Source organism: Ahaetulla prasina, chromosome 12 (genome assembly GCF_028640845.1).
Source record: "Ahaetulla prasina isolate Xishuangbanna chromosome 12, ASM2864084v1, whole genome shotgun sequence".
NCBI classification, from domain to species: Eukaryota; Metazoa; Chordata; class Lepidosauria; order Squamata; family Colubridae; genus Ahaetulla; species Ahaetulla prasina.
The window spans coordinates 23,580,264-23,602,984 of record NC_080550.1 but is presented as its reverse complement, the minus strand read 5'-3'; the positions used below and the strand labels follow the sequence as shown (position 1 = coordinate 23,602,984).

The 22,721-nt window shown below is 45.3% G+C and overlaps 1 protein-coding gene across 1 annotated transcript in view; it reads right to left on the bottom strand.

Moving 5' to 3' along the window:
* Positions 1-19,604, bottom strand: part of AMFR (autocrine motility factor receptor) — a 47,559-nt gene extending 27,955 nt beyond the window's left edge. The window contains exons 1-4 of the mRNA XM_058155025.1: positions 19,066-19,604; positions 7,188-7,280; positions 6,315-6,479; positions 4,116-4,268 (exon numbers count right to left, since the gene is read on the bottom strand). Of these exons, the coding sequence (XP_058011008.1) occupies positions 4,116-4,268; positions 6,315-6,479; positions 7,188-7,280; positions 19,066-19,335 (681 nt within the window). The 5' untranslated portion in view covers positions 19,336-19,604. The remainder of the gene's footprint in view (positions 1-4,115; positions 4,269-6,314; positions 6,480-7,187; positions 7,281-19,065) is intronic.
* Positions 19,605-22,721: the final 3,117 nt, after the last annotated feature.

The window sequence follows — 22,721 nt, the reverse complement described above, 5'->3', positions numbered from 1 at the left end:
AACATTTGCTAGACCAATTCTAGAATACAGCTCGCCTGTTTGGAACCCTCACCACATCTCTGACATCAATACAATTGAACGTGTCCAGAAATATTTTACAAGAAGAGTTCTCCATTCCTCTGAAAACAACAAAATACCTTATCCCACCAGACTTGAAATCCTGGGCTTAGAAAACTTGGAACTCCGTCGCTTTCGACAAGACCTGAGTTTAACTCACAGAATCATCTATTGTAATGTCCTTCCTGTCAAAGACTACTTCAGCTTTAATTGCAATAATACAAGAGCAACCAATAGATTTAAACTTAATGTCAACCGCTTTAATCTAGATTGCAGAAAATATGACTTCTGTAACAGAATCATCAGTGCTTGGAATACTTTACCTGACTCTGTGGTCTCTTCCCATAATCCTAAAAGCTTTAACCAAAAACTTTCTACTATTGACCTCACCCCATTCCTAAGAGGACCATAAGGGGCGTGCATAAGTGCACAAACGTGCCTACCGTTCCTGTCCTATTGTTTTTCTTTTCTTCTTCCTATATATATATATGCTTATACCTCCTAACATTTACTCATATATATGTTTATATACTATATAATCTTTTTGTATGATGTTGTGACAAAATAAATAAATAAATAAACAATCCATTGCTACTTAGGATCTCTGCCATGCCTATCCTGATGCCAAAAAAAAGAGCTATGGGTCATCACAATGACACACCGAACACAAGAAAGGAATGTGATGTCACCGCAAAAGGAGGCAGGTATTTAATGGGTCCCGTCAATCAAGCCGAGGGGCCAAAATAGACAAGGTCTCCAGGCATTTGGTAAAGCTTAACTGGAGAACCGCCTGCATAACCAACTTCCAGGAACAGAAAGAGCTGGAAATTGTAAATCCGATGCAAATAATCCCAATTGTTTATACGTTTTTTGATAGGTGTCAAATATCAAATGCACTACATCCTACAACATCTTGAGTCTCCAAAGACCTATGCAAGGGTCCTTTTTGTAGACTTTAGTTCAGCATTCAATACCATCATTCCAGACATTCTTCTAACTAAGCTAAACCAGCTACAGGTACCGGAACAGACTTGTAAGTGGATCACAAGCTTCCTAACAAACAGGAAGCAGCAGGTGAAGCTAAGCAAGATCACATCAAATACCTGTACAATTAGCACAGGGGCCCCCCAAGGCTGTGTGCTCTCCCCACTTCTCTTCTTTCTGTATACCAATGACTGCATCTCCAATGATCCATTTGTTAAGCTACTGAAGTTCGCAGATGACACAACAGTGATTGGTCTCATTCGAGACAATGACGAATCCGCATATAGACGAGAGGTCGAACAACTAGCCTTGTGGTGCAACCAAAACAATCTGGAACTGAACACACTCAAAACCGTAGAAATGGTGGTAGACTTTAGGAAAAACCCTTCCATACTTCCACCTCTCACAATACTTGACAACACAGTATCAACAGTAGAAACCTTCAAATTTCTGGGTTCTATCATATCGCAAGATCTCAAATGGACAGCTAACATCAAAACATCATTAAAAAGGACAAGAAAGAATGTTCTTTCTGCGCCAACTCAGTAAGCTCAAACTGCCCAAGGAGCTGCTGATCCAATTCTACAGAGGAATTATTGAGTCTGTCATTTGCACCTCTATAACTGTCTGGTTCGGTTCTGCAACCCAACAAGAAAAACACAGACTTCAGAGGATAATTAGAACTGCAGAAAAATAATTGCTACCAACTTGCCTTCCATTGAGGACCTGTATACTGCACGAATCAAGAAGAGGGCCGTGAAAATATTTGCAGATCCTCGCATCCTGGACATAAACTGTTTCAACTCCTACCTCAAAACGACGCTATAGAGCACTGCACACCAGAACAACTAGACACAAGAACAGTTTTTCCAAGGCCATCACTCTGCTAAAGAAATAATTCCTCAACACTGTCAGACTATTTACTGAATCTGCACTACTATTAATCGTTTCATAGTTCCCATCACCAATCTCTTTCCACTTATGACTGTATGACTATAACTTGTTGCTGGCAATCCTTATGATTTATATTGATATATTGACCATCAATTGTGTTGTAAATGTTGTACCTTGATGAACGTATCTTTTCTTTTATGTACACTGAGAGCATATGCACCAAGACAAATTCCTTGTGTGTCCAATCACACTTGGCCAATAAAAATTCTATTCTATTCTATTCTATTCTATTCTAAAGAATCAAAGGACTATGTGGTTTCTATGTTTCCATGTAGATTCTGAGCGGCTCAAGGTTGACTCAGCCTCTCATCCTTCCGAGGTGGGTAAAATGAGGAGCCAGATTGTTGGGGGCAAGAGGCTGACTCTGTAAACCACTTAGAGACGGCTGAAAAGCACTGTGAAGTGGTATATAAATCTAAGTGCTATTGCTATTTTCCTTCCTCCCTTCACCTTCCCTTCCCTTCCCATCCATCCATCCATTCATCCACCCATCCATCCATGACGCGCAGTGGTTAGAAGGCAATGTTGCAGGCTAACTCTGCTCACTGCCAGGCATTCGATCCTGACCAGTTCAAGGTTGACTCAACCTTCCATCCTTCCAAGGTTGGTAAAATGAGGACACAGATTGGTGGTGGGAATAGGCTGGCTCTGTAAACCACTTAGAGAGGGCTGTAAAACACTGCAAAGCAGTATATAAGTCTAAGTGCCATTGCAATTGCTAGTTTGTAGAAAGGGAGGCTAAGTTAATAGCCTATTGGAACCTTTTAACCAGTGGTGGGATTATGCCAGTACACACCACTTCGGGTGAATGGTTGTTAACTTTCTGAGCAGTTTGGTGAACTGGTTGTTGGAAGAAATCATTAGGGCAGAGAACCGGTTGTTAAATCATTTGAATCCTACCAGTGCTTTTAACCTTTGTAGTAGGTCAAATATGGGAGCTATTCAAAGAGCGACAGACCAAGGTATATAATTACGTATTTATAAGGATGAGAGTTGAAACTCTGAAGCCTATACCTCCTGTGCTTAGCTGTGAGAGGCTGGGAGGAGAACATTCCTAGCTCGCAAATGCTGTAATCCTGAATTGATTATGTAAACAGCATTAAGACAGGCAGACCAATCTGTTCTTGAAAACGAGCTACATCTTCCAATGATTCCAATCCAGCTTGTTTGAGCTTTGCTCCATAGACCATGACTTGCTCAGTAGACCGAGTGTTGAATCCAGCAGAAAATCACTCAAGCATTGAGCAAAATAGAGTAATAGCAAGAGCACTTAGACTTATATACCACTTCACAGTGCTTTACAGCCCTCTTTAAGAAGTTTACAGAGTCAGCCTATTGCCCCCAACAATCTGGATCCTCGTTTTACCAACCTCGGAAGGATGGAAGGCTGAGTCAACAGTGAGATTTGAATTGCCAAATTACAGGCAGCCGGCAGGCAGTAGAAGTAGCCTACAGTACTTCACTCTAACCACTGTGCCACCAATGCTAATGCTAATGATATTCACAGATAGTCCTTGACTTATGACCACAATTGGGACCAGAATGTCCATCGCTAAGGAAAGCAGTCCTTAAGCGAATGCACCCAATTTTATCACCTTTTTTCCTGCAGTCATTAAATGAATCATGCAGTCATTAAGCAAATCTGGCCTCCGCCCCACTGACTTTGCTTGTAGGAAGCGGACTGGGAACATTGCAAATGGCATATCCCATGTTAAAAAGTATTCTGTTTCTTCTTTATCTTTTATTATTAATGTCTGTCTATCCATCTCTGTACAATCTAATATTTTTCTGATTATACTTTCATCTGTAAGTATATCCACATTTTTCCAATATTGTGCAAATATAATTCTCGCTGCTGTCAACACATACATTATTAAATAGGTAATCCCTTTATTATAATTCTCTGGCAATATGCCCGTTTTGGGCCTGGGAAGCCTCCCTGAAGCTTCCTGAGACCAAAAATAGGCTGTGGGGCCGCTCCCTCCTGCAGCTTGTTTTGGTGCGGGGGGCACACCATCCCCCCTGCGCTCTCCCCACCCCGTGCATGCACAAGACCCCGCACATGCACACACACCTCCTGCATGCGCCCCCCTGCGCCAGAGACCCAAAAAGAACCTCACCTCCGCCGCCATGAAGGATAGTGTGTGCATTCCATGCGCGTAGCCAATGATACCGCACACCACTGCGAGGCCACAGCAGGAAAGCAGCATGACAACCAGCAGGGTCAGGACTCGAACGTGGCTGTTCAACGGGGTGGTGGGCGAAAAAGACAGCTGAAAAATACCAACACCTAAGTTAGAAAACACCCACCAATCATTCTGACCACCAGCACTCTTAGATGAGACTCTTCAGACGGTTCAGAAGAAGACCTCTGTGGCTTGCCTTTCAGGAGATCTGGGAAACGGTTTCAAATGAGCAGATGCCCTGTCCTTAAAGAGGTACCCCTAAGAATAACACAAGAGCCAAGTGGATCGGGCCCAGTGGTGGAATTCAATTTTTTTTACTATCGGTGCTCTGGGTGTGGCTTGGTGGGCATGGCTTGGTGGGCGTGGCAGGGAATTTCGGATACTGCAAAATCCCCATTCGCACCCCACTCTGGGGCCAGCCAGAGGTGGTATTTGCTAGTTCTCCAAACTACTCAAAATTTCCGCTACTGGTTCTCCAGAACCTGTCAGAACCTGCTAGATTTCACCCCTGATCTGGCCACAGGCCTAGTGTGTCCAGCATTATGGGTCACAGGCTGGCCAGCTAGACACAGAAGCTCAAAATCCAGGACAGGGTGGCCACAGCCACAGCCATTCTGGCTTCAAATCCCACAATTTAATTATCTGCTGGGTGAAAAAAAAAATATTTCCTTCTATCCATCCTGAATCTCCATGCATTTAGCTTCTGAGTTGTCACTCAAATCCTAACCACATAAAATAGAGAGAAAACACCTGTGGGCATTTTGAGGCTCTCTGAGCCTGGTTGTTTTCTTGGGGACGCTTCATGACCCAACTAAGTAACATCATCAGTACTAGAAAGGAGTGGGGTTTGCTGTCTGTGGCTCACTCTGTCAGTGTGACTGGAAGGTTTCTTGATTACTGTTTGATTGTTGTCTGCATCGATAGTTCCTTAATTGGGTTATTGTTTACTGCTTATTAGTTTAGTACTAATCTTGATGTTAATCTGCAAGATAAAGAGTAAATGCTACACCCTTCTAGCAGTGATGTTGTTACCTAGTTTGGTAATGAAACATCTGCAAGAAAACAACCAAGCTCAGAGACCACCTAGGATCCCCACAGTTCAACCCTGAGTTACAAATATTCTCTTCTATCAGAATGTATTTCCTTTTGCAGCAAACTGTAAAATCTAAAGACACAGCTCCATTACTCTATTCTATAAGGGGACTGGAGGCTAAAACATATAAAGAACAGTTACTGGAATTGGGTATGCCTAGTTTAATGAAAAGAAGGACTAGGGGGGACATGATGGCAGTGTTCCGATAACTCAGGGGCTGCCACAAAGAAGAGGGAGTCAGGCTATTCTCCAAAGCACCTGAAGTCAGGACAAGAAGCAATGGGTGGAAATTAATCAAGGAGAGAAGCAACCTGGAACTAAGGAGAAATTTCCTGACAGTTAGAACAATTAGTCAGTGGAACAACTTGCCTTCAGAAATTTTGAATGCTCCAGCACTGGAAGTTTTTAAGAAGAGACTGGACAGCCATTTGTCTGAAGTGGTGTAGGGTTTCCTGCCTCAGCAAGGGGTTGGACTAGAAGACCTCCAAGGTCCCTTCCAACTCTGTTATTCTATTATATTCTATTTAATTTCAGTATAAGCAATTCTTCTTAGATTTAACCATAGTCACAGAGGTAGATGAATATTTCTGTAATATCTTGTATTGGAAGGGGAGGTGTCATAAATCCAGGAGTGTCTCCTTTTTGGAAATAAATATACAGTACTAACGAGTTACACTTTGTATTACCTTCTAGCAAACTGTGATAAAATCCTAAAATAGCTTACATGAAATTGTGTGCTTTTAAGATTTCCTTCCTTCCTTCCTTCCTTCCTTCCTTCCTTCCTTCCTTCCTTCCTTCCTTCCTTCCTTCCAACTCTGGAAGGTCCCTTCCAACTCTGCTGTTCTGTTCTGTTCTGTTCTGTTCTGTCCTAGCTTTCTGGCAGGGCACCCAAATTTGTGGCCCATTTCACACACAAAATAGAAGTGATTCTTGCACACAAAATATCCAACTTCAATGATCTGAGTGACAAATTGGTGACAGAGTCTGGGTTCAATGAAATCCCCTCTCCCTTCCCCAGATACATGGAGAAATATACTTACATATTCAAACCTGTCCTTGCAAAGCTGAACCATGAGATGTAAGAACACAAGTCCAGAAAACCAGAGGCACCACATAACAACTTCGTCCACGGTCTGGACATTTAACACCCCGAAAATAAAAATAAACTTATAGAAGATGAAGTTCCAAAACTTATCCTTGAGATGCTGAAAAAAAGATTTGCACATATAATTATTATTCTTGTTTTTAAAGGTCACACAATGCATTGTGAGCTATTATGCAATAGGATAAGCTATAATTGGATTATTAATTGGTGGATGGATATTTAACTAAACTGCAATTGGATAGTCATGCATAAGTCACTTGAAGTTTATTCTAAAATTAAAACATACTGCTTTATTTTTGAATATTTATTGAACTTTTTTTTTTGAAAAGATAAAACATACCCAAGCAGCCGTCTTTGAAAAATGTTCTGTTTTTTGGGAATTGTATCTAAAAAAAATTTTTATTTGCATTTATATCCCACCCTTCTCCGAAGACTCAGGGCGGCTTACACTATGTTAGCAATAGTCTTCATCCTATTTGTATATTTATATACAAAGTCAACTTATTGCCCCCAACAGTCTGGGTCCTCATTTTACCTACCTTATAAAGGATGGAAGGCTGAGTCAACCTTGGGCCTGGTGGGACTAGAACCTGCAGTAATTGCAGGCAGCTGTGTTAATAACAGACTGTCTTACCAGTCTGAGCCATAGAGGCCCAAATTAAAATTGTTGCTCTCAGAGGCTCAGCTAATAAAAGTAGGTGAAGATGCCCATTAAAGAGAAATAATTTAATGAATATCGTTCACCCATCACTCATCATTCGCTGAAAATATCATGAACTTACTGGTCATGCCAAACGAACGTTCTTACCTGCCTTTCACTAACACGAAGGGGACCAAAAACAATGGTCTGTATTAGCTTTGCTATCAGCATCAGAATGCAACAGGCTGTATTCACCAACACCTGGAAAAAATAAAACAAAATAGAAGATTTAGAATTAGAATTGTGATGTATTAACTTTATGTCCCATCCATCTCACTATCAAGCAACTTTGAATACAGCAGAATCTCACTATCAAGCGAGTAGAGTAGAGTAGAGTAGAGTAGAGTAGAGTAGAGTAGAGTAGAGTAGAGTAGAGCTGTACAATCAGGCCAGAAATGTACTAAGAAGGGAGATCAGAGCAGCAAAAAGAAGCTACTCTGAAAAGCTAAAGAATCAGTTTTCAGCAAATGAACCAACAAACATGTGGAAAACTCTTAAAAATATCACCGGCTATGGCAAACCTCCTTCCCAGGCTGAAGGTAATCAACAACTGGCAGATGACCTGAATGAGTTTTACTGCAGGTTTGAAAGGAAACTACAGCCACCTATCTCCACAACCCCCATCTCAGACACACCAACAGCCAAGCCTCCTATAACTGACCCCATCTCCTTGGATTCACAACCCCTAGTGATCACAGAAAAGGAAGTACAGGACCTATTTCACAGACAAAAGCCAGGAAAAGCTCCAGGCCCAGACAAGATAACTCCTTCTTGCTTAAAAGTCTATGCTGACCAATTGGCCCCCATCTTCACCCATATCTTCAATAAATCACTAGAGATGTGCTATGTTCCTTCTTGATTCAAATGCTCTACTATCATCCCAGTGCCGAAGAAGCCCACCATCAAGGAACTGAATAATTACAGACCAGTTGCTTTAACATCTGTAGTCATGAAAAGCTTTGAAAGACCTATGCAAGGGTCCTCTTTGTAGACTTTAGTTCAGCATTCAATACCATCATTCCAGACACTCTTCTAACTAAGCTAAACCAGCTATAGATACCTGAACAGACTTGTAAGTGGATCACAAGCTTCCTAACAAACAGGAAGCGGCAGGTGAAGCTAAGCAGGATCACATCAGATACCTGTACAATTAGTACAGGGGCCCCCCAAGGCTGTGTGCTCTCCCCACTTCCCTTCTCTCTGTATACCAATGACTGCATCTCCAACGTTCCATCTGTTAAACTACTGAAGTTCGCAGATGACACAACAGTGATCGGTCTCATTCGAGACAATGACAAATCTGCATATAGACGAGAGGTCGAACGACTAGCCTTGTGGTGCAACCGAAACAATCTGGAACTGGAACACACTCAAAACCATAGAAATGGTGGTAGACTTTAGGAGAAACCCTTCCATACTTCCACCTCTCACAATACTAGACAACACAGTATCAACAGCAGAAACCTTCACATTTGTAGGTTCTATCATATCGCAAGATCTAAAATGGACAGCTAACATCAAAAACATCATCAAAAAAGGACAACAAAGAATGTTCTTTCTGCACCAACTCAGAAAGCTCAAACTGCCCAAGGAGCTGCTGATCCAGTTCTATAGAGGAATTATTGAGTCTGTCATTTGCACCTCTATAACTGTCTGGTTTGGTTCTGCAACCCAACAAGAAAGACACAGACTTCAGAGGATAATTAGAACTGCAGAAAAAATAATTGCTACCAACTTGCCTTCCATTGAGGACCTGTATACTGCACGAATCAAGAAGAGGGCCATGAAAATATTTACAGATCCCTCACATCCCGGACATAAACTGTTTCAACTCCTACCCTCAAAATGACGCTATAGAGCACTGCACACCAGAACAACTAGACACAAGAACAGTTTTTTCCCGAAGGCCATCACTCTGCTAAACAAATAATTCCCTCAACACTGTCAAACTATTTACTAAATCTGCACTATTAATCTTCTCATCGTTCCCATCACCAATCTCTTTCCACTTATAACTGTATGACTGTAACTTTGTTAATAATAATAATAATAATAATAATAATAATAATAATAATAATAATAATAATAATAATAATAATAATAATAATAATAATAATAATATTTTAATTTGTATACCGCCCTTCTCCCGAAGGACTCAGGGCGGTGAACAGCCAAAATAAAATACAAAAGAAACAATACAAACAATACTAAAAAACAACCCTTAAAAAACTTATTCAAATGGCCAAATTTAAAATGTTGCTGGTATCCTTATGATTTATATTGATATTGTTTCCTGATTGCTTATTGTACCCTATGACTATCATTAAGTGTTGTATCATTAAGTGTTAAATTTGTACCCTATGACTATCATTAAGTGTTGTAGGTGTTGTACCTTGATGAAGGTATCTTTTCTTTATGTACACTGAGAGCATATGCACCAAGACAAATTTCTTCTGTGCCCATAAACACTTGGCCAATAAAATTCTGTTCTGTTCTGTTCTATTCTATTCTATTCTATAGTAGAGTAAAGTAGAGTAGAGTAGAGTAGAAATAGGAGTGGAGTGGGGTGGGGTGGGGTGGAGTGGGATGGGATGGGATGGGATGGGATAGAATAGAATAGAATAGAATAGAATAGAATAGAATAGAATAGAATAGAATAGAATAGAATAGAATAGAATAGAATAGAATAGAATAGAATAGATCAGTGCTCCATTGCTAAAGGTTTGTAAGAAGAGATTGGAAAGCCACTTTTCTGAAATGGTATAGAGGTGCCTGCTTGAACAGGGTGTTTGACTAGGTCCCTTCCAACTCCATTATTCTGTTTGGAGCGGAACGGAATGGAATGGAACAGGCATTTGAAAGTGCAGCTCCTCTGTATACTGAATCACAAAAAGAACAAGAGTACCGAAGTATCTTAAAACTCAGATTTACTTGCCAAATTATTTCCTTTCAGACATTTGGGACAAAATGTAACACCCGTTTAGGACAGCCAAATAGCCATGCAGGCTGTGGAAGATGGGAACTCATAACTACTAACATTAATATAGCACCAATTCAAAATTTGTAACCAAATGATGTGCAACAAAGCAAACATAAGAACAATCAAAGCCCTATTAATACACACATCATTATTTAAAAGATTTCAAACAAGGCCTAATCCGTAGTATGGGAGTTAAGTAATTAATAAGAAGCTATAATTCTGATTTGCATACTGTAGACCTACACCTTCTTGTCTGTCACTTTTTATGACATTTATTCGTAACATCTGAGTCACCATCTAGGTTTTAATTTTTTACAGTGATTTATTCTGGAGTTCACAACGTGGCATAGCTTGTTGTTTTTACTCCATGTCAATAACAGAAGTCACATAGTGGAAAAATCTGATGCAAGCCAAAATAGACTTTTAAGTAGATCTGACTAATTCAGCTACACGTAAGGAAGTCATTCATGGAGAAAACCGGAAGCATCACGGCAAGACTGGCTGAAAAATACAGGCTCCGATGAGCCTTGCGAAAATCCAGCATGACAAACCACTGTCAGGGGGGTCTTCGGACCGTATTCGTCTTGTAGGGATGGTGAAGAAGGAGAGGCACCTTGGACGACCAAGAGGATCAGGCAAGTTCATTGGAGGTCAGAGGAAACTCTTCAATCCAGCAGTGGGAGTGGCAGCCATTACAACCGTCATGAAGCTGGGGTAACCGCAATAAGATTTGTGCAGGAGCGGTGTTTTGGACGTAAATGAACACTTACATTTAGTTCTCGACTTTAGTGACTGTTCGAAGTTACAATGGCACTGAAAAAAGTGACTTAGGGCCGTTTTCTCACACTTATGACTGTTGCGGCATCTCCAGCTGGTCACGTGATCAAAATCCGGTGATCCCCTTTTGAGACTTTCTGACAAGCAAAGTCAACGGGGAAGCCAGATGCACATTATAACAGTTTTATTAATTTAACAATTGAAATGGTTCACTTAACAACTGTGGCAAGAGAAGTCATAAAATGGGGCCAAGCTCACTTAACCACTGTCTTCCTGAACAGCAGAAATTTTGGGTTCCATTGTGGTCGTAAGTTGAGGATTACCGATAAGTTTCAACTTTAGCCAGCAATAAAATGGGAGTTTCTGAAAAGCAGAGCATTAGAAAGAAGTCTCCAAGCAATTGCTTGTCCTGGCTGAAGAACCAGCTTAGTTTGTTCCCCTGACCAGAGGTAGCAGGTGTTTACCTGCTGCCACACAACCTCCCCAGGTGATTCGCTTCACTTCCTGTCTGGTAGATTGCCACAAGGCCAGAGCTGAGTTGGGTTGGGTTGCAGGCACAGATAATGTGCCAGTTCTACAGTGAAGGTGCTGATTTTAGTGCTAGTTTTAAGCATCAAAAGCTGTTCTGGTTTGACTACCAGAAAAACTTCTCGCACTCAGATCAGTCTCCTCAACCTGCTAACCGGAGCAAGGATTCTTCAGCAAGAATTATTGGCTAGATGAATATTCAGGACAGGATCTGCTCTGTGATGGCCCATTTAGGGCTTTCTTCCCAATGACAGTTCTATAGCTTTAAAACAGATCCCTAAGTACTGTTTTAAAACAAAAAGTTTAATGTAAAACATTTATATACCTGCTATCTTACAACGGGAGGGAGGGAGGGAGGAAAGAAAAAAGGAGGGAGGGAGGGAGGGAAGGAAGGAAGGAAGGAAGGAAAATGGAGGGAGGGAGGAAAATAGTGGGAGGGAGGGAGAAAAATGGAGGGAGGGAAAGAAGGAAAATGGAGGGAGGGAAAGAAGGAAAATGGAGGGCCGGAGGGAGGAAAATGGTGGGAGGGAGAGAAGGAGGGAGGAAGGAAAATGGAAGGAAGGAGGGAGGGAGGGAGGGAGGGAAGGAAGGAAGGAAGGAAGGAAGGAAGGAAGGAAGGAAGGAAGGAAGTAAAATGGAGGGACAGAGGGAGGAAAATGGTGAGAGGGAGGGAGGAAGGAAAAGGGAGGGAGGGAGGAAAAGGGAGGGAGGGAGGGAGGGAGGAAAAAGGAAGGAAGGATTTCTGATACTTCCTGCCAGTTTCCCACAAGAAAACTCACTGGAGAAGCCAGCAGGAAGTCCTGCTCCCATTGCATTATTTTACCTACTTGATGTCATTCTGTTTCTCTGTTCAGGTTTCTAAAACAATGATGATGACCCAATGGATCACAAGTTGTCTAACTGTTAAAAAAAACCTCATGCTGTTATGCTTTTCTTATACAGTTAGTTCTCGACTTATGACAACAACCGGGCCCCAAATTTCTATTGCTAAGCGAGACAGTTTTAGAGTGAATTTTGTTCCATTTTACAACCTTTCTTGCCACAATTATTAAGGCAATCACCGCAGTTGTTAACTTAGTAACATGGTTGTTCAGTGAACCTGGCTTCCCCATGGACTTTGCTCACCCAAAGGCCACAAAAGGTGACCAACACTGCAACTGTCATAAATATGAGCCAGTTGCCAAGCTTCTGAATTTTAATCACATAACCATGGGGATGCTGCAATTATATGAGGACCCAGATTGTTGGGGGCAAGAGGCTGACTCTGTATTATTTATTTATTTATTTATTTTAGTTTTTCATATTTATATACCGCCCTATCTCCCTAGGGACTCAGGGCGGTTCACAGGCAAATAAAAAAGATACATATAAATACAGAATAAAATATCCATTAAAAAACTTATTTGATATAGCCAAATAATTAAAAAGAACCATATATATAATAAAACCCATTAAAATCTAAATTTAAAATCTAGTCCAGTCCTGCGCAGATGAATAGATGTGTTTTAAGCTCGCGGCGGAAGGTTCGGAGGTCTGGAAGTTGACGAAGTCCTGGGGGGAGATCGTTCCAGAGGGTGGGAGCCCCCACAGAGAAGGCTCTTCCCCTGGGTGTCGCCAAACGGCACTGCCTGGCTGACGGCACCCTGAGGAGTCCCTCTCTGTGAGAGCGCACGGGTCGGTGAGAGGTATTCGGTAGCAGCAGGCGGTCCCGTAAGTAGCCCGGCCCTATGCCATGGAGCGCTTTAAAGATAGTTACCAAAACCTTGAAGCGCACCCGGAAGGCCACAGGTAGCCAGTGCAGTCTGCGCAGGAGAGGTGTCACATGGGTGCCACGAGGGGCTCCCTCTATCACCCGCGCAGCCGCATTCTGAACTAACTGAAGCCTCCGGATGCCCTTCAAGGGGAGCCCCATGTAGAGAGCATTGCAGTAATCCAGACGAGACGTCACGAGGGCGTGAGTGACCGTGCATAGGGCATCCCGGTCTAGAAAGGGGCGCAACTGGCGAACCAGGCGAACCTGGTGAAAATCTCTCCTGGAGACGGCCGTCAAATGTAAACCGCTTAGAGAGGGCTGTAAGGCACTGTGAAGCAGTATATAAGTCTAAGTACTATTGCTATTGCCCTTCCTTCCTTCCTTCCTTCCTTCCTTCCTTCCCTTCCCTTCCCTTCCCTTCCCTTCCCTTCCCTTCCCTTCCCTTCCCATCCATCCATCCATCCATCCCCCCATCCATGACGCGCAGTAGTTAGAAGGCAATGCAGTATTGCAGGCTAATTCTGCCAACTGCCAGCAGTTTGATCCTGACCGGCTCCAGGTTGACTCAGCCTTCCGTCCTTCCAAGGTAGGTAAAATGAGGATCCGGATCGTTGGGGGCAAGAGGCTGACTCTGTAAACCGCTTAGAGAGGACTGTAAAGCACTGTGAAGCGGTATATAAGTCTAAGGACTATTGCTATAAGTCATTTTTTTTTTCAGTTCAAAGTTCACTGTAACTTTGAACGGCCACTAAAGAAATGGTTGCAAGTAGAGGACTACCTGTATTGCATTAATTGTATTAATTATTTTATGTTGCAAATCGTTCCTTTGTATATTGGTCACTCTTTTAGATCAAGCGGCTGACGTTTTGAAAATGTGTACCTGGCATTCTGAGCTCACCTGGCACATAGCAGGCTATTAAGTAAGTAATGTGAAGCAATTAAATCCAGACATAAGATGCCAAAAATCTTCGCCCATTTGCCCTACAAGAGTTGTCGGGAGAGCTCATCGCAGCTGAAGTGATCCTTTACATGTGCAACATCATGTTCAGAGTGGGTTTGCACAATACGTTCACCACAACAAAAATAGCATTTCAATCTTGTGTATTACGGAAGGCTAGCTACTGCCTTAACTACATTGTGGGAAGCAGCTGCCTCTAAGCTTATATTGAAAAATAAACCAAGGAAAAACGGGACATTGAAAATGAACTTACATTGGTTCATTTAATGACCGTTCAAAGTTACAACCGCCAGATGCACTTAACAATGGTGTTACTAACTTAACAACTGCAGTGATTCACTTAACAACTCTGGCAAGATAGGTCGTAAAACAGTGCAAAACTCACTTAACAAATGTCTTGCTTAACAACAGAAATGTTGGGCTTATTTGTGGCCGTAAGTCGAGGACAACCTGTAGTAAGGATGGCCAATTTGAGTGCAGAACTTAAAACGGTTTGTTTAGTGACTGTTCTAAGCAGTGGTGGGTTGCCCCCAGTTCAGTCCAGTTCTTGCGAAAACCAGGGGAAGCTCTGCCCACCCACCTGGATGTCATCATAGACGATCTGTGCATGCGCAGAAGCTTCCCGTTGTGATCCCATTGTAGAAAAGGTAAGTAGAACCCATTCCTGGTTCAAAGTTACAACGGCACTTGCAAAAAAGCAACTTACAACCAGTCTTGCAATTACAACTGTTGCAGGATTCCCACGGTCACATGATCAAAATTTGGCCACTCGGCACAGAATGTCTTTTTGGTGGTTGCCACATCCTGGGGTCACGTGATCACCATCTGCAACCTTCCCAGCTGGTTTTCAATTTGGGGAAACCAGATTCACTTAACAACCATGATGTGATTCACTTAATAACTAAAATGATCCACTTAACAACCATGGCAAAAACAAAAATGTTGTAAAATCCGGTATGACTCACTGAACAAGCACCTCACTGAACGGTGAAAATTCTGATTCCAGTGTGCAAATGGAGGATTGCCTGGATATGAATGAATAACCATGTTATATAAAATAAAACAAGTGAGTTAAAGTTAACCTGCCTTTATGTTCAGCTTGCTGTGTGGATTAAAACCCATACATTCAAGATGGAAAAGTGAACAATAGCAACGGAAAAAGTTGTTGCAGCTTCCAACCACTGCAGTTGTGAATCTTGGCACCGTGCAGAACAGGGTGGACTAGATTTTCTTCGCAACCCCTTCCAACCCTTACATTCTTTAGTGCTTAACACACAGAAGAAACTCATTTTTCTTCCTCTCTAGCATGTCTAGATTATGCAGAACTCATCAAGGTCTTTTTAAAGCAACCTGTTGAGAGACCCAAAACTTGATCTGTCTTGGAAACCAATAACTCTTTCCAAGCAAATTCAAGAATTTATCCATCATACCTGCAGGGCGATCAAGCCAAGGATAACCTCAGATTGAAAGACTACAGCTTCCCTAAATCCCAGTCATTTGGCCATCGTCCAAGGTGATGAGAGATGCAACCCAAACCATCTGGAGGCCATCCAACTGTTCACCCCAGGTTAAGAGACATGCCTGCACCCCAACAATTCTTCACATTGACTCCAAAGCAACTTCAATGCCCCCTCTCCCCCAGTTCTTTAGGTCCCTCATGCCATGTGGACCCCAGAAAACGTCTTTTACCCACACATCACTCAAGGCCCACCTAGGGCTTACTTTTCTTCTAAAGCAGGGGTCTCCAACCTTGGCAACTTTCAGACTTGTGGATTTCAACTCCCAGAACTTTGCTGGCTGAGGAACTCTGGGAGTTGAAGTCCACAAGTCTGAAAGTTGCCAAGGTTGGAGACCCCTGTTCTAAAGCACAAAGCTTCCTGGGGTTTCTGAGCCAATCCCTCCCACTCAATCCAACCTATGCCCCAGGGTTGCTTCAATGAGTTGTCCTACCACCTCACATCTCCTCCCTCTGTCATAATTTTACTTCCTGACTGACACATTGGCCCCATAGTTGTGCTATTGGTCCAGTTTTCCACACGTGGCTAGGAGATAGGGGTATTGTTGGACAAGTACCAGTCCAAACCATCTTGAGGGCATCCAACTGTTCATGCCAGGTTAAGAGACATGCCTGCACCCCAACTATTCTTCACATTGACTCCAAAGCAACTCCTCTCCCCCAATTCCTTAGGGCTCTCATGTCTTCCATGATTTTCTTTATCATACCACAAGACCCCAGAAAACATCTTCTACCCACACATCACTCAAGGCCCACCTAGAGCTTACTTTTCTTCTAAAGCAGGGGTCTCCAACGTTGGCAACTTTCAGACTTGTGGATTTCAACTCCCAGAACTTTGCTGGCTGAGGAACTCTGGGAGTTGAAGTCCACAAGTCTGAAAGTTGCCAACGTTGGAGACCCTTGTTCTAAAGCACAAAGCTTCCTGGGGTTTCTAAGCCAATCCCTCCCATTCAATCCAACCTATGCCCCAGGGTTGCTTCAATGAGTTGTCCTACCACCTCACATCTCCTCCCTCTGTCATAATTTTACTTCCTGACTGACACATTGGCCCCATCATTGTGCTATTGGTCCAGTTTTCCACACGTGGCTAGGAGATAGGGGTATTGTTGGACAAGTACCAGTCCAAACCATCTTGAGGGCATCCAACTGTTCATGCCAGGTTAAGAGACATGCCTGCACCCCAACTATTCTTCACATTGACTCCAAAGCAACTCCTCTCCCCCAGTTCCTTAGGGCTCTCATGTCTTCCATGATTTTCTTTATCATACCACAAGACCCCAGAAAACATCTTCTACCCACACATCACTCAAGGCCCACCTAGACCTGGGAAGCTTGCCATTCTTCTCAAGCACAAAGCGTCCTGGGGGTCTCTGAGCCAATCCCTCCCACTCAATCCAACCTAGAGCCCGAGGCTGCTTAAATGAGTGGTTCTACCACCTCACAACTTCTCTCTCCATCATAATTTTACTTCCTTCATTGGCCCCATCACTGTGGTCCAGTTTTCCAAACATGGCTAGGAGGTAGGTACCATCCTCCCTATCCATGTTGGCCTCAGATGATGGGGTTCTCCAAATGGAACTGGACCATAATTGTCATCACCTAGTTTTTCAGACAGAGGGGAAAGAAGAGTAGGCATGGGTCCCCTCTTATATCTAGGTGGGTCCATCAAATGCTTTTGACTAGGTAAAGGTAAAGGTTCCCCTCGCACTTATGTGCTAGTCGTTCCAGACTCTAGGGGGCGGTGCTCATCTCCGTTTCAAAGCCGAAGAGCCAGCGCTGTACGAAGACGTCTCCGTGGTCATGTGGCCAGCATGACTAAATGCCAAACACGGAACGCTGTTACCTTCCCACCAAAGGTGGTCCCTATTTTTCTACTTGTATTTTTTATGTGCTTTCGAACTGCTAGGTTGGCAGAAGCTAGGACAAATAACGGGAGCTCATCCCGCTACATGGCACTAGGGATTCGAACTGCTGAGCTGCCGATCTTTCGATCGACAAGCTTAGCATCTTAGCCACTGAGCCACCACGTCCCTTTTGACTACAACTCCCCAAAACTTCGCCAGCAGAGCTGGCTGGAGCTCTCCAAATGCTGGTGGCCAACACATTCTCCTGAAGGCCCATCCTTCAATCCCACCCATGAACATCCTTCAGCAGAACCTTTTCTGTCAGCCAGGTTGGCTAAGGATGAGACTACAATGCCCATCTTCCCTGAATAAATTGGAATTGAGACACTCACATGCAGGGGGGCAAAGAGTACCCAAACGTTAATGAACCATCTCTCCCATTGCCCACTCCTAGCAGCCAGGGAACCTGGGAGGCAGAGTCCATGCCTCTTGAATCACCACTCTTATTGTCCAATCGTCTCAGCTGAGGATCATGGAACCTAGAGTCCCAAGGAACTTGTCAAGATGCGCCCTCTTGAAAGTGCGAAAGGCCATCCTCCCCATCCCCTCCCCACCTGCTAACTGGGGAACATGGCATTCAGAGTCCACTTCTGAGCTCTCAAGGCAGCCCTCCTATCACCCAGTCTTCCCAGCTGGGGACCATGGGAATCAGACTCCACTCAAGATTCACCAGGAGCGCAAGGTCATGCTAGGAGGGCAAGGCAATCCCCAGAAGGAGCATCCTCCCTGCCCAGGGCGGATAATGGGAGCCGTAGTCCATTCCCCTAGGCTCCTCTAACTTCACATATCCACCATCTTTCTTATTTATCTATCTATCTATCTATCTATCTATCTATCTATCCATCCATCCATCCATCCATCCATCCATCCATCTGGGGATAATGGGCCCCAGAATCCATCCCCCTAGGTTCCTCTGTCTCCCCCTGGTGGCAGCTGGGGATAATGGGACCTGGAGTCCATCCCCCTAGGTTCCTCTATGTCTCCCCCTTGCACCCGCTGGGGATAATGGGACCCGGAGTCCATCCCCCTAGGTTCGCCTATGTCTCCCCCTTGCACCCGCTGGGGATAATGGGACCCGGAGTCTATTCCCCTAGGCTCCTCTACCTTCAGACACACGCACACTGCCAGTTGGGAATAATGGGAGCCGAAGCACACTTAATCCCCCTCTCCACCAGTTGGAGATAATGGGACCCGAAGTCCATCCCCTAGGCTCCTCTAACTTCACCTACCCACCAGCTGGGGATAATGGGACCCTGAGTCCATCCCCCAAGGTTCCTTTATGTCTCCCTCTGGCACCAGCTGGGGATACTGGGACCCGGAATCTATCCCCCTAGGCTCCTCTACCTTCACTCTCTCACACATACATATATGGGGCCAGCTGGGGATCATGGGCCCCGGAGTCCATCCCCTAGGCTCCTCTACCTTCACCACCACCCCACCAGCTGGGGATATTGGGACCTGAAGTCCATCCCCCAAGGTTCCCGTTTCTCCCCCTCCCCCCCCAGCTCACCAGCTGGGGACCATGGGCCCCGGAGCCCGCCCTCCTCCCTACCCCGACCCGGGGGCTCACCCAGACGCAGAGGCCGTCGGAGAGCAGGTAGTAGGCGAGGTCCAGCGCGGCGGGGCGGTGGGCCGGCGGCAACGACAGAGGCGGCGGCTCGAGGGCCGTGGCTTCCCCTTCGGGCGGGCCGGGGCCGGCGTCGGGCTCGGGCTCGGGGGTCTCGGCCTGGCGGAGGGCGCTGTGGGCGCTGAGCAGGCAGCCCAGCAGGGCCAGGGCGCTGAGCGCTGCGTAGACCCGCAGGCTGGGCCAGGGGAAGCGCTCCAGGAAGAGCAGCGGCATGGCGGGGGGCTGCGCGGCTCCGCGCTCCCAGGGTCTCCCGGCAACCGCCGCCTCGCTCGCTTTCTCCGCCGCACCGGAGCAGGGCAGGGCCGAGAGGGGCTGCGCTGCCTGCCTGCCTGCCTGGCCGGGAGGCGGAGGTGGAGAAGGAGGAGGAGGAGCCGGGAATGCCTGGCTCCCCGCCCGCGGAGGGGCCCTGTCGGCCGGGACCGGGCGGGCAAGGGAAGGAAGGCGGCCCGGGAGACGCGGCGGCGAATCCTCCGCTCGGCTCTCCCGGCCCGGGGTGGGCGGAAAGGTGGCAGGCGGGGCTGGTTTAGTCGCTGCCCCCCCCCCGACCCGCCTCCTCCTCCTCCTCCTTGTAGGGCTTTGCTACAATGTTGCCAAGGGAGCTGCTGCCGGGGCGGGGAGGGGCTGCGTTCTCTGTGGGTTCGGGGAAAATGGACACGGGGGAGGCACAAACCCTCCCCCCGGCCCCCGGGAAAAGGGTGGGCAGGGTGGACGAGTGGGTGGGTGGGTTTCAGACGTCAATGGGGTGGGGGGCAAAATGGGCCGCCCTCCCTTGGCCCCTGGGTGTTGGTTCTTAGAGCAGAATCCAGCTGGAAGGGACCTTTCGAGGTCTTCTAGTACAGCCCCCGGCTTAAGCAGAAGACGCTATATAGCAGGGCTCGCCAACCTTGGGAACTTTAAGCCTGACGGACTTCAACTCCCAGAATCCCCCCAGCCAGCAAAGCTTTGCTTTGCTTTGCTGGCTGGGGGGATTCTGGGAGTTGAAGTCCGCTAGGCTTAAAGTTGCCAATGTTGGCGATCCCTGGTTATATGCTTTGCTTTGCCGGCTGGGGGGATTCTGGGAGTTGAAGTCCGTCAGGCTTAAAGTTGCCAAGGTTGGTGATCCCTGGTTATATGCTTTCCTTTGCAGGCTGGGGGATTCTGGGAGTTGAAGTCCGCCAGGCTTAAAGTTGCCAAGGTTGGAGAGCCCTGGTTATATGCTTTGCTTTGCTGGCTGGGGGAATTCTGGGAGTTGAAGTCCGTCAGGCTTAAAGTTGCCAAGGTTGGTGATCCCTGGTTATATGCTTTGCTTTGCTGGCTGGGGGGATTCTGGGAGTTGAAGTCCGCTAGGCTTAAAGTTGCCAAGGTTGGTGATCTCTGGTTATATGCTTTGCTTTGCCGGCTGGGGGATTCTGGGAGTTGAAGTCCGTCAGGCTTAAAGTTGCCAAGGTTGGAGAGCCCTGGTTATATGCTTTGCTTTGCCGGCTGGGGGGATTCTGGGAGTTGAAGTCCGCCAGGCTTAAAGTTGCCAAGGTTGGAGAGCCCTGGTTATATGCTTTGCTTTGCCGGCTGGGGGGATTCTGGGAGTTGAAGTCCATCAAGCTTAAAGTTGCCAAGCTTGGCGATCCCTGGTTATATGCTTTGCTTTGCCGGCTGGGGGGATTCTGGGAGTTGAAGTCCGCCAGGCTTAAAGTTGCCAAGGTTGGAGACCCCTGGTAATATACTATTTCAGATGAGTGGCGGTCTCTAGTCTCTTCTTTTAAAAGTTCCTGGGAAGTGGAGGGGACGAAGAAACCCAAGTTATGGGCTAGGGGTCTGGACAAGGGGTGGGTTGCGGGGAGAAGAGATGCTTCCTCCTTAATGTTATCAGGGAGGGGCAGTGGCGGGGGGGCGATTACTCGTACTCCTCCACTTACGACCACAGTTGAGCCCCAAATTTATGGTATGCTAGGCAAAAAAGTTGTTAAGTGAATTTTGCGCCCATTTTACGACCTTCTTTGCCGCTGTTGTTCAAGGAATCGCTGCAGTGGTTAAATTAGTAACCCGGATTGTTAAATGAATTGGGCTTCCCACTCTTTGACTTTGCTGGTCAGGTGGTCGCAAAAGGGGATCATGTGCTCCTGGGACACTGCGACCGTCGTAAATTTGAGTCCGTTGCCAAGCTTCTATATTTGGATCACATAACCACAGGGATGCTGCAGTGTTTGTTACTGTGAAAAACAATCATGTTCTTTTTTTTCGAGTGCTGCTGTAACTTTGAGCGGTCACTAAATGAATGATAGTAAATGGAGGATTGCCTTTCCCCCCCCCCTTTCTGTGTATCTTTTATTCTCTTTACTTTTGTATTTTCTTTGCTCTGGTTATTAAAAATCCCCATTATTTAAAAAAAAAAAAAATAAGAGGGGGAAGGGTGACAACAGCCCTGAAATAATTTAGAGAGATGCATGGGAGGGAGATTGCAGGGGCCAGAAAATGGAGAGGAGCCTACCTAGCAAGATTGTTGTGGGATGATACAGTAGTACTGGACTGCCATTTGTTAGAATTGGTGTAGGGTCTCCTGCTTAGGGTGTGGGGGGGGGTTGGACTAGATGACCTACAAGTTCCCTTCCAACTCTGTTAATCTGTTAGTAGAGCAAGGTTCCCCAAACTTACCGACTTTAAGACTTGGCCAATAAAGAATTCTATTTTTGTGGACTTCAACTCCCAGAATTCCCCAGCCCTGCAGTAGAAGGAGGGCTCTCTAAGTCAGGGGTCTCCAACCTTGGTCCCTTTAAGACTTGCGGACTTCAACTCCCAGAGTTCCTCAGCCAGCTTTGCTGGCTGAGGAACTCTGGGAGTTGAAGTCCGCAAGTCTTAAAGGGACCAAAGTTGGAGATCCCTGCTCTAAGCAGCTTTGAAGGCCTGGAGTATAAAAACATATATAACCAAAATGCTTCCCCCACCCCCAGGCAGTTGAGCCCTGCCTTAAAGAGTCACATCCTGTCCTGATGATTCATCCTTGTTTAAGCCCTTTGTTCAGGCTACCAAACGTCGCACGCTGCCCGTGTGGCCTCTGGACTATGGTCCTTCACGTCATACAACTCCTCAGCTGTCAGGTGCTGCATTGGGCCTGTAAAAATGTCAACCTGCCTGGGCCTGATTGCTTTGAACTGTGAAATGAAGCACCTTGTACAGCAGCTGCAGATAGCCAGGTTTTGGTTTTTTTTAAAAGAGGACAACCTCCATCATTTCTGGCTAGAGACCGATAACCTAGGAACTGAATGTATTTTCATATGTATCTATACATATCTTTATATCAATGTCTCTATATCTCACTATATCACTTACCGGTACATGTATATCTGTATATCATCTATTTCTATTATCTATAACCATCTATCATCTATATTATCTATATCATCTATCCACCATTTACATTTGTCTTTCTATCGTCTATATCATCTATCCATCTATAGCTATTTATCAGCTATTTATCTACCATCTATTATATATCCATTCATCCATCCTGTCTCTCTGCCTGCCCCGCTCCTTCCCTCCATCATCTATTTATCAATCAATCGATCGATCTAATCTATCAGCTATCCCTCTATATCTATCAGCTATCTACCATCTATCATCTATCT